The 12,898-nt window shown below is 43.4% G+C and overlaps 1 protein-coding gene across 1 annotated transcript in view; it reads left to right on the top strand.

Moving 5' to 3' along the window:
* TRPC4 (transient receptor potential cation channel subfamily C member 4) overlaps window positions 1–12,898 on the top strand; it is a 206,463-nt gene that overhangs the window by 58,015 nt on the left and 135,550 nt on the right. The window contains exon 2 of the mRNA XM_073342454.2: window positions 11,700–12,104. Within this exon, the coding sequence (XP_073198555.2) occupies window positions 11,727–12,104 (378 nt within the window). The 5' untranslated portion in view covers window positions 11,700–11,726. The remainder of the gene's footprint in view (window positions 1–11,699; window positions 12,105–12,898) is intronic.

The following is a 12,898-nucleotide window of genomic DNA, read 5'->3' as shown; positions in this document are numbered from 1 at the left end:
TGGTCTGATAGTTATAATGCTTTGTTAGTTTAGTTTAATATTATTAATAGAACCTTTGCTTCAGTGATATATTGTCTTGATTTTATTTTTGTTTTAATAAAATGTAGAAGAGATTCTGAGTCACATTTCTTTCAGTATTCAACCTGGGTCCAGTATCTCTCAGGACCTGGGAGAATATTAGCCAATCAACTTAAAAGCCTGCCCAGCTCCCCCTCATTAATCCTTGATTCTCAAATTTTACTCCGTTTTGTTTTTCTTTAACAAAATAAGTCTCCTTTTGGGACCCCCTCAAAATCCACATAAGATTCCGAGTGCAGCAGACTGCATTAGGATGTTTATACTAGTGAGTATATTTATACACAGACATGTTCACTGCTGGCTCCGTATCAGCTCTACATCAGTAGAGGGTGCTTATGGACAGTTTAAGTTTATTCTTGGGGGGGTCCTTAATTTATGTGTCTGACATGGGCCACATCTGAAAGTTTTTATTAGCCAGAAGAGCTTGTAATGGTTAGGCAGTATGCCAACCACACCCCTTTTTTGACCAAATCACACCTTCCCTTAGAGCTTCACTATCTGAAGCACAGAAAACACATGAATCTGCACATAAACATCCTAGAGTGTCGAAGAATCACTGCAGCACACCTCTCTCAGGTCTCTCTTCAGAGAGAAGCCTATATTGAATGAATACTTCAGGATTTCACCATTAGAGCACAATGTCTGTGCTATTGTTGGAAATGTTACATAAAGAAACTCTGGTTAGTGCAGCGAGCCTTGAAAGCTTTGCTTTGTAAAAGATGAAGTTGGAGAGAGCCCCTCTGATTTAATCTGGAGGATAACACTGGCCAAGGAGATAGTGAAGTCAACTAAATTGGATGGAGTATTCTCTCCTTTAAAGTATTCTCTGGGTAATCTCCTGCTCTCTCTTTCCTCCCCTTCCCCGCCCCCCCCAAATTGACTGCCTCCAATCAATGGTAGGTACCAGGCTGACAGCCTTGCAGACTGGAGTCGTCTGTGAATTCACAGAAAAAGTCCAGTTCAGACAGCGGCAAGGAAGTTTCTCTTATGTTGCTCCGCCAATATGCCTTAACCCTGATCCAGAAAGATTCACCAGTAAGGATGAGCAAGCGGTGAAGGCTCCATGTTCATTCCTACTCTTTCCTGAGAAGGCCAGCATGAGTGCAGTTAGAGCTAGTTGCAGTAGTCAATTTTTTAATGAAGGCAGCTGTCCAGTAAGAATAGAACTGAGGAGACCAGCTCATGAAAGCTTATGCTCAAATAAATTTGTTAGTCTCTAAGGTGCCACAAGTCCTCCTTTTCTTTTTGCGAATACAGACTAACATGGCTGCTACTCTGAAACCTGTATATACCACTAAGCAGCTATCAGCAAATAAGAACTCTGAGCTGAACCTTGCTCACTCTACTCACAAGTAGCCACACTGATCTAATTGGGGATAGCTGTGTGAGTGAGGCAAGCAGGATTTGATCCTGTGTTGCTGCCAACTTGGGCTTTATTTGAAGAAGTGTTAAACAGGCCAGTTCTTGAGCTTCTGTAAACTCATGTAGCTTTGTTGACTTCAGAGCTATGCTGATCTACACCAGCTGAGGTAATTCCACTCTAATGTCTCCATATCACTTAAGTCATCAACTGAGTCATACTTCACATATTTTAATGGGAAAACAAATCCTGTATATAGTACTTAATGATATAATTCTCATAAGCCCCTTAAACTTGGTCATTAAACATTTTTCACTCTGGGGAGAGGATCCCTAAGGGCTTCTCTCCACATGCAGCAATCAATGCAGGTCTAGTGAAGACCCGCTAAATCGACCACTGATTGCTGTCCCATCAACTCCGATATTCCATTGGAACGAGAAGCATAAGGTAAGTCGACAGGAGAGTTTCTCCCATCGAACCAGCACGCTGTAGACATCGCAATAAGTCGACCTAAGGTACATTGACTCCCGCTAAATTATTCATGTAGCTGGAGTTTCATAACTTAGGTCAACTTAGCCCTGTAGTATAGACCTTGTCAAGGTTCCTCCCCCACTCTGAACTCTAGGGTACAGATGTGGGGACCTGCATGAAAAAACCTCCTAAGCTTATCTTTACCAGCTTAGGTCAAAACTTCCCCAAGGTACAAAATATTCCCCCCGTTGTCCTTGGACTGGCCGCTACCACCACCAAACTAATACTGGTTACTGGGGAAGAGCTGTTTGGACGCGTCTTTCCCCCCAAAATACTTCCCAAAACCCTGCACCCCACTTCCTGGACAAGGTTTGGTAAAAAGCCTCACCAATTTGCCTAGGTGACTACAGACCCAGACCCTTGGATCTTAAGAACAATGAACAATCCTCCCAACACTTGCACCCCCCCTTTCCTGGGAAATGTTGGATAAAAAGCCTCACCAATTTGCATAGGTGACCACAGACCCAAACCCTTGGATCTGAGAACAATGAAAAAGCATTCAGTTTTTACAAGACTTTTAATAAAAAATAGAAGTAAATAGAAATAAAGAAATCCCCCCTGTAAAATCAGGATGGTAGATATCTTACAGGGTAATTAGATTCAAAAACATAGAGAACCCCTCTAGGCAAAACCTTAAGTTACAAAAAAGATACACAGACAGAAATAGTTATTCTATTCAGCACAATTCTTTTCTCAGCCATTTAAAGAAATCATAATCTAACACATACCTAGCTAGATTACTTACTAAAAGTTCTAAGACTCCATTCCTGGTCTATCCCCGGCCAAGACGACTACAGACAGACCCTTTGTTTCTCTCCCTCCTCCCAGCTTTTGAAATTATCTTGTCTCCTCATTGGTCATTTTGGTCAGGTGCCAGCGAGGTTACCTTTAGCTTCTTAACCCTTTACAGGTGAGAGGAGCTTTCCCCTGGCCAGGAGGGATTTCAAAGGGGTTTACCCTTCCCTTTATATTTATGACAGACCTGCCCGTAGTCTGTATTCTTTTTGACCAACATCTTGAATGACACTGGCTCTGGAGGTGAAGTGTTTCATGCCTTCTGTGATAGCCTGCAACACATTTCCAAACAACTACCTAAAACCAATGGGTTGTAGCAAAACATTTATTAAGAAAATAATTTATTCAAACCAAAGTAATGCAAGTATATCCAGTCTTAAATTTGACAAGAGCTAATCTAGAAAGGTACAATCTATGTAATCATGTTCAATGTTTATGTCTTAGTTTCATTGTTTCTGTTCTCCAGACTGCTAGTTTGTTTGTCTTTTATTCAATGTCAGCGGGAGGCAAACCCACAGCCAAACCAGGGCTGCTTGCTCAGCTGCCCCTCCAACAGACCCCTTTATGGAGCCATGAGCACAGGTATGTACCTGGTGCAGTTCACCACTTCCCCTGACACTTGCCCCTTCTGTGGCATGAGGGAGACCCTGGCACACATTGAGTGCACCAGGCATTGGCATTGGCATTGAGTGCACCAGGTTCCAGCCACTTTTCCAGCTCCTCCAGTACTCTATCCTCAGGTTCTGGCTGCACTTCTCCCTGCACCTCCTGATATTTGCACACTGCATCCATGGCCCCATAAAGTCGTGAGACCTCCTCACCAATCTCCTCCTGGCGCTGGCTAAGGTGGCCATCCACACATCAGAAGGAGGAAGCTGTGACTTTGGGGCCTTTTCCACTCCTCCCTTAGGTCATGTATCCAGGCGGAGTTCCTCTGGACTGTAGCCACTGGATTCCTCGATGCCTTTGAGGAGCAGTGGGTGGTGTCCAGGGTTCTCTGCTCCATGTCCTCCTCTGGCTCTCTGCTTTTGACTCTGTGACCCTGACTCCCATCCCTGTTCTTTCATTTGTTGTCCCCTAAATTCACTTGAGACCTGAGTCAGGTAACTCCTCCCCTTAGGCTGAGAGGCACGGCCTTTAGATGTGGGCAGATTTACACATCCCCATCCCCAGAGCCTCAATAGGTGTCTCTGCAACAGACTTCTTCATGGAGCTGTGAGTATGGGCGTGTACATGGAGTGGTTCATCAACTCTCCTGACACCTGCTCTTTCTGCAGCAAGAGGGAGACCCTAGCACACTTTTATATTGAGTGCACCAGTTTGCAGTTCCTCTCCTGGCTCCTCCAGAACCTCCTCCTCCGGTTCTGGTTGAACTTTCCCCCGCACCTCCTGATTTACACACTCTAGCTGTATCCTCACAAAGTCAAGAGACCTCTTCATCAACTTCCTCCTGGTGCTGGCCAAGGTGACCATCCACCACGTCAGCAGGAGGAAGCTGGATGGCAAGGTGCTTTGGGTCTGTGGGGCCTATTTCCAATCCCTCCTGAAGTCATGTCTCCATGCAGAGTTCCTCTAGGCTATGTCCACTGGCTCCCTGGACACCTTTGAGGAACAGTGGGCACTGTCAGGTGTTCTTTGCTGAGTGTTCCCCTCTGGATCTCTGCTTTTATACTTGTGACCCTCGCTCCCATCCCTGTTTTTGCATTTGTTGTTGGAACTCATTTGATGCCTGGGTCCAGTGACTCTTCCCCTTAGGCTGAGTGGTGCAGCCTTTAGATGTGGGCAGATTTACACCCTCCCATTCCCAGTGCTTCAATAAGCACCCCCCCCAAAACACCTTCAGTGAGTCATCCCTCGGGCAGGCGGCAACATTTCAGCGGGACTAACATACCTTACCCACAGAGCCTGCAGTGACTCAGCCTTCAGGCATGTGGCAGCAGCCTACCTCTGAGCAGAGCCTGGGCACATGACCCCCAGGCTCAGGTAGTTTCCCAACCTCAGCAGAGCTGCAGATCAGTCTGTGCAACACCACTACTCAACCAGGAGCCCTCCGGCTGCACAACAGACTCTCTCCATTTCCAGCCTGCTCTTAATGCAGTTCTTGTTCCTGCCCCAGTCTTGTCCTTCCCTACTCAGACCTTGCTGCAGCCTGGCCACTGTCCTGCTCTAGCCTTGTTTCTGCCTCCTGACCCCTCGGACTCTGACCACCCAGCTTCGACCTTGGGCCTCTATCTAGACTCCAGCTACGCTACTGATTTGCCTTGTCCACAAACTCTGACCACCCAGCTTTGACCTCTCACCTGCACCTGAATTCTGGCTATGGTACTGATTATGGTTTGTTTATGGACTCTTCTCTTGATTCTGACCCCAGATCTCAGTTCCAGCACTACCCTTGGCCCAATCCCAATCCTGGCTTCAACCTCCATTCCAACCACTAGGACTGAGTATTGGGAGACAACAGCTGGCAGTCAGTTAGGGCAGTCAATGAGAATTCTAGCCCTCAAGTCCAGTATCTCTTGAATCCATATAGGGGTACACTAGTTGACTTTGTGACCTGGTGTGATCTTATTCAGAGAGGTGATCTCAGAGGGAGACATGACAATCTGTCTCCATCATCCATTATTCCTTGCATACTCCTTAGAATCAATGGGTTTTGCTGTCAGTTGGGGTTCCTGGCTTCTTTAGAGCAAGTAAGAGCTACCAACTTAAAGGGCAACCTCAAAAGGAGCACCCCCAAAATTCAATTTCTCTTGCCACATAAATGGCTGTTTGTTTCTCAGATGAAATTAGTTCCATTCCCCCAGTCCTTGGCCCTAAGAGTGGTCTTATATCAAATAGGACTTCTTGTCAGATTAAAGTGAGTCTATCACAGATATAGACTTTAAAAGATCTCACTCTTCCATCAATCCCTGCCATGAATAATACCACATAAAATATGTTAAATTGATCATAGAGAAATGTGTTCTGCACTTGTCCTAAATGTGCAGGTTTCTTGAGCATAGTGTTCCACATTCACTACCTATGAGGTCCTCACCTAACTCACACAACTAGTCCTAAAAGCAAACCTACAAACAAAATCCAAAGTGCTCCTTAGACATTGTGGTAGCATATGCTACTCTCCCACTGCTTATCCCACAAAAGGGTAAAATGTACATGCAAACCTACATGAGTTAAAGCTGCTGGAGTTAAAGTAACTTTCTCCCCTCAGGAATAACAATGGCTCAATGGTGAACTCAGAAGTCACTCCCGTGGATTTTACAGAGCTCCCTACCATCCTCCCAGGGGCCTGACCTCTTGTACAGCACCTGAAGGAGACATGCTGTCATTCGCCATCTTCCCAGACCTATGCCCCAAAAAATAAAAGGCACAAAGGGGGGTTGGGAAGTTAGTGTGGGTTCCACCAAAAGTAACTCCAATTTACCAAATAATTCTTTCTGATTCTAAGGGGAGCATGACCTGGAAGCCAGCCACCTTCTACCCTCCCCAAAAGAGTGGAGATCCAATTTCATGCAGTTATGTGGAGGGACTCTTGTGTAGTCTAAGGCCAGGGAGAAGTATGCGGTGGAAAAAATAGTATGTGATTGTTTGTTTAATTAAAGACTGTATCATAATCCGCAAGTGCAAAGGGGGGCGGGGCTGAATTAAAGCTGCACATGCAGCCGAGACTGAATAGAAGTACTAAGGACTTCGAGACTGCTTCATTGGTGAGGGAGTCATAAATATGAAGCAGTGCCTCCTAAGCCTAGACAATTCATTTTGTATGGGGTCCAGTGTATGAGCCAGAGGTCTACACTACATTAGCTTTAATTTAGCACTTTGCACTAGTTTTCCAACTTTCATCCACTTAGGTTCAGAATAAGCTGTATCTAAATCTTCCCATTTTAACAGTAATTTTAATGGTTTATTTTATTAATCAGACAGCAATATAATTTGGAAGTTTGTCTTTTAACATATCTTAATTTGCATAGTGCACACTTTATGTAGTATGTATTGTAAGCCAGTCAAATTTAATCACATAATTGTACATGATTTATATATATAAAATGAAACTATTTACAAACTGTTTGTTCAACCATCTCTAGTGCTATTTCAGTCATAAAAATCACTATTTGCAAATATTTGTAGAAAGATAGAAACATTTGTAAGCTAAGTGATTTGGACTGAATCACTTGACCAGCTGTGCTCATGATCATTTTTCTGGATATGGAAACCAGGGCTAAATGCGTTTTGCAAGTAATTCTGTATTTGAAGATGTGTGCAAAATGCAGATTTTTCAAAACATAATATTCCCAGTGATCTAAAAGTAATCATCCCTAGATAATTCTGAAATGTGTAAAGTCTCCATTACTGAGTGAGGCTTGTGTTTCTGAATATTTCAGTTAAGTCTTTTGTTTTATATTAAAACAAAGATTGCTTTGTGCAGTCTTGCAAAATAAATGTAGGTACGTTTGGAGGAGTCATTTGTGAAAGATACAATAAACTGAAGGAGATCATGTAAATTTGAGCCTACAGATTGAAAGTCAGAGCTGATCAATGTTGTTCTATTAATTTTTAAAGTAACATTATTTTTCACTGTTTATCTCATTGTTGGTAGGTTAGCAGGAGTCCTGAACTCATTGCATGTTGAATTCTAGCTCATTGATTTTCCTCAGTACAACAGAGGGGTAGGCGGCACTGACATCCAGTGAGCCAGTTCAACGTTAAGACTCTTTTGCTCATTTATAGCTCCAGTCGATGATCTTGCTCATTTAGGTTTGATCCTGCCAGGTAATAAGCATTTTCTGGAAGGTGCAAGGTGCCCTCTGCTCATCTCACTCACTTCATAGGGAGCAGTGGGTACTGACCATTTTGTCCAAAAAGCAGAGCACCTGCTGGGATCAGGCCCTTTATTTGCAAGATCTCCTTTCTCAGTCTCTGGTTTGCTTCATCAAGTTATATCTTAGATTCATAGGGCCAAATGCTGCCCTCTATTACACCAGGTGCAATCCCATGGACTTTAATGCTTGTGTGCAACTCAGGACAGAAATTTGTCACAAAAGATGCATATTACCTTCTGGGTCTGATGAGCATCTTATGGTTCCTAAGGTTCCAATTTTTAGAGCACCTAATTTGTCTCTTCAGTATCCTTCCTCTGAAACACTCTGTGGTTCTGTAGCAGATCTGTAGAGTCTGTGGCAGATTAAATCAGTTGTAAATTCACATTTGCTTAGCTCTGCCTTCTCTGTACTTTCAGCAGTGGGTTTTTGACTTGTCTCTTGATTTTTAAATTAAGGGATGGTGTTTCTTCTCTGTTGCAATGATTCTGCAAAGGTTGCACAGTCCTTATGACTAGCACACAGATCTTCAAGAACCATCACTTTACAAATCAGTGTTCTCGTTTCCTCTCAGTCCCCATCCCAGTGGATTGGTGGACTGGATCTCTGGTTTCTTTCATGATGGGAACAAATCCAGCCCACAGCAGAAGAATTCAGAGGAAAACCTCTGGAGTTCCTGTCCTCGTTTGCTATTTCTGCATGAGGGCACATCTAGCTCTGAGTAAAGATACCAACATGTGCCACTGTCAATCTATATTTCAAGATACTTGACGATGCACTTCCACTTATCTGTAGAGAGGGCCAAGCACGAAACTGGTAGTTTGATACATCTGTAAACACCTTGTGCATTATTATGACTCATGAATATATTGTAAATCATTCAGGGGGGCATTACACCAGTAATCAAGCTCTATGAATTAATTATGTTTTTTAAACATTTTAGTTCAGATGAGCTCCTCATATCATGAGGCTGATCTCTTTATTTGCTGAAAATAGAAAGAGAAAAACAACAAAAACAATCAACAATTACCAAAAGAAGGAAAAGTGTTATTTAGGAAAATGTGTTTGTTAAACGCATGTCAGCAGCAAGAGAGGGAAAGGTTACAATTTGTTTTTGTTCTTCCTTGTTATTTCCTGGTCCAAGAATGAAGATGTTAGTAACACATATTCTCCAGAGATTTCTGAAAGCCTGAGGCCACCTTAATGCCTATCTAAGAGTTAAGAAAGACTAATACCATAAAAAAATTAAAAGTTCATCATAATGTTGTCTGAACTTTTCTTCCTATAAACCACTCTGATCATATTATGCCATAAGCATCTCCATCTTCTCTTATCTCATGGGGTCAAATTAATCTCTGACTTTCTTTCAAATAAATGGAGTTGCAATAGAGATGAATATACCCCATTTATTTTGTACCATGCCCAGGAGAGAAAGGGAGAGAAATAACAGTTTCTTTTAAATCAAACACAAATAATTCAAATTAACAGGTGGGCAACTCAACCCTGATAAAAGAAAATTCTTTTTCACACAGCTAGTAATTAAACTGTGGAACTCAGTGCCCAAGGAAATCTTTGAAGCCAATAACTTAAGATTCACAAAGGACTGGAGATTTATAAGGATATCAGGAACATCCAGAGTTCTTGGCACTCAACTTCAGGGCATTTCTCTGTCTGTTTGTATGTAGCACAATAATTTTTGAATACTAAACCCAGTCAATCCCAGAATTTCCAGGAATATTTTCGTCATCTGTGTGCAGAACCCTACTGGTTTCAGTGAAAATCAGAGCACCAGAAAAGCCTGATTCTGAGGAAGTCAGGACACAGATTGCTTGATGCTGCAGGGGGAGGAATCTCTCCCCCCCTTCCTCCCCGCATAGCTGCCTACACATATTAGATGCAGCAGGTGATCTACTATGTGGGGAGGTAGTCTGTGGGCTGCAGTCTAAGAGAAGTAAGGGAGCCTTAGAGGGAGGGTTTTTAGGGGGAGATGCAAGCACCTAGTGGGGGGGGAGCAGAATGGCAAGAGAAAAAGTGAGGACTTGGGGAGGCAAGAGAGTGTGTGGCTATGTGGGGGAGGGGAAGGCAGCAGGTACCAGAAGAATGGGGCAGTGGTGGTAGGGGAAGCAGGGATCCATGGGGGAAGGGGGACAGAGGCAATGGAGCAGGGTAAGGAAGCAGGGAACCAGAGGGGAGTGGGGGAAATGGTAGTGATGGGGGAAGCAGGGACCTGGTGGGGCAAACTGGAGTTGGGGATGGGAGGGAAAGCAGGGTCCTGGAGTGGGGGAGTGGTGGAAGGTGCAAGAAGCTGGATCTGGGGTGAGGAAGCAGAGACCTTCGCAGGGGGAAGTGTGGAGGTGGGAGAGCAGTGCGGAGGTAGAGGGGGGAAGTGGGGAGGAGGGTGGGTGGGGGTTGAAAGCAGGGACCTGGGAGGAGTGTAGATGGGGAGGGGGACAGCGTGAGAAATGGAAGGTGGAGGGGAGCAGGGACATAACAAAGCCTAGGTTTATCAGCTCAACTGCCCCAAGTATTGACTCTGGAAGGAGAAGAGCCATGTGGGGGGAGGGAGGAATAAATTTCAGCTTGGGGGTTGGACGGTGGTGGTAAAGGAGGGTTCTGGTGCCGGAGGGGCATGGAACTCAGGTGGTAAGGGGATGGTGAGCAAGTTGATGAGTCACTTAAAGGGAAACATTTAGAAAAGAAGGTACACAGAACAAGGTACACAGAGCAATTCCTTATTGCAATTGAAAAGAAGGTACACAGAACAAGGACATATGCAGCTTGGTTACTGACTTTCCTAATACCACTTACATAGGATTACGTAAAATTAGTTGTAGTTTGTTAACTAGGGTTTGATACTAGGGTTGCCGATTTTGGTTGGGCATATTCCTGGAGGTTTCATCACATAACATACTCTTTAATTAAAGATTAATCTTTAATTCCTGGAGACTCCAGGACAATCCTGGAGGGTTAGCAACCCTTTTGATACACACGTGTTTTACTGGGTTTTCCCCCTCCTTCAGAGGATTTTCTCCATGTCTCTGTCAAATACCCAAGATTCCCCACATTATCCTCTTGTTTTGTATGACTCACCATTCTCAAGGCCCTTAGAAATAATTCCTCCTTCTTCCTGAGCAAGACTAGGGCCAACAATGCCACTCCTAAATTGGATGGAGGGGTTGTAAAATAAGGGGCTCACTACCGCTCAGAGGCTAAGTGTTATGTGAGCTACACAAATTCTCACAGAGAGAGACAGAGAGAGAAAGAACTTAGATCACCTGACACCCAGTCTCTCTAACCACTGGGCAATGCTGCCTCTCTACTTGAACTGCAAGGGGGTATTTTATTGATCATGTAACCTAACAGTTTAGATCCCATCATGTTACTACTTTCTTTTAGACCACAGAGGTAACCAGCTAATTGTTGCCCTGACAGAAGGAACAGATATTGCCATTGTCTCCCATGGGCAAAGAATACAATAACAGAGGCAATACATGGTTGGTGATGTTTAAGATATTAGAATTGCGATTGGATATTTGTTTTAGTTTAGAACGTGCTAAGGATTAAACCAAACTCTTGGCCATTATCTATTAATTCTGGGGATTTTTACATATTAAGCGTATCATGGGCAATGTATAAATGTTATTTTACCTTTTTAATTTCTAACTCTAGCTTACAAATCAGATTCAGGATACTTGCTAGAATATATTAGTTTAATAGTAAAAAGGCTGAATCAGATACAAATACTCCAGACTTTAGAAGGTTCACATCTGGATTTGAACTGTGCAAATTAGGTCCATCTTAGGCTTGATAGAATGTGCCAGGAAGAAGCAAAATCTAGTTGATATGGCACCAGACTCAACGAGGGGAGACCTGAGTGCTTGGCTTGATCACTGTGACCTTGGCCAAGGCACTTCATCTCTTTTATTCTCTGTTTCCTCTTTTGGCCTTTGTCTGTGTTGTCTATTTATACCACAGGTTTTTCTGGGCAGAGCCCATCTCTTATTATGTGTTTGTACAGCACCTCTAAATGCTACTATAATTCATATATAGTAATAGTAATCATAAGCTGAACTGTATTCCAGGAATGCATAACTGAAGCACACTTTCTTTTTAAATTGCAGAGACAAAGTATTAGTATGGCATAAAATATGGCCCAGTTCTATTACAAAAGAAGCATCAATGCCCCGTACAGAGACCGCATCCCTCTTCGTATAGTGCGAGCAGAGTCCGAACTCTCCCCCGCCGAGAAAGCCTACTTGAATGCTGTGGAGAAGGGAGATTATGCCAGTGTGAAGAAAGCTCTGGAGGAAGCCGAAATTTATTTCAAGATCAATATTAATTGCATCGACCCTCTTGGAAGAACAGCTCTCCTTATTGCAATTGAAAATGAGAACCTGGAGCTCATTGAGCTGCTTTTAAGCTTTAATGTGTATCTCGGAGATGCTCTGCTGCATGCCATACGAAAGGAGGTAGTTGGAGCTGTGGAACTTCTATTAAATCACAAAAAGCCAAGTGGGGAGAAACAGGTATGTGCAAAATTCACTCTTGCTCTTTGTTTGCAAGCCAGTAGGAATATGCCAGGAATTGTCAAAAGGGAGCCAAGAGTTTAAAAAAAAATGACTATTTCAAATTCAACGTGTAGTGTTTTCAGTATGATCTGTATCATTTTCATTTTGGTTTGAGTGTCTCTGTTCTTAGCATTGGGTATTCTGTTCAATAAGATAATATAATTCATGCTAATACATGGGGGATAAAAATAAGTGCTTTTCTGGGATAGGTGAACGGCTTTGGAGAAAATATTCAGTTGAACCGGGTGTTTCCTTTCAACGTTAATTCTATTTCAGATAATTCTGCCATTTCATTGGTGAAATGATTCCTGGACGTATTAGGGCAAAATCCTGCTTCATGCAGAATTGCAACCTAATAGGAAGAGAACACTAGGGGTGAAATCCTGGTCCCACTGAAGTCAATGGCAACACTCTCATTGACTTTAATGGAGTCAGGATTTCACCCTTGATGTGGAGACCATCAACCACTTCAGTGACTGTGAGGCATGGTCAGTGTGACCCCTGGTCTTCATGGTCAGAACCTCAGCCTTGTCTGCGCGCATAGCGATGGGCCCTCAACCTGCTCTCATAGGAGTGAAGGCAAACCTGTTCTTTCTTCCTATCATCCCTCAAAGGATGCATCATTATATAGAAAATCTTTTTTAGAATAAATTGAAAAAGGCTTTAAGGTGTGTCCCTCTATACCTCCCCCTGACTGCACTAAGTCATCCTCCTTTAGGTGGCCAACATCCTCCATGCCAGACCCACTGTAA

The sequence above is a fragment of the Lepidochelys kempii genome, chromosome 1 (genome assembly GCF_965140285.1).
Source record: "Lepidochelys kempii isolate rLepKem1 chromosome 1, rLepKem1.hap1, whole genome shotgun sequence".
In the NCBI taxonomy this organism is placed as follows: Eukaryota; Metazoa; Chordata; order Testudines; family Cheloniidae; genus Lepidochelys; species Lepidochelys kempii.
Note: the sequence above shows the minus strand (reverse complement) of the source record. Positions and strands in the feature narration are given on the sequence as shown.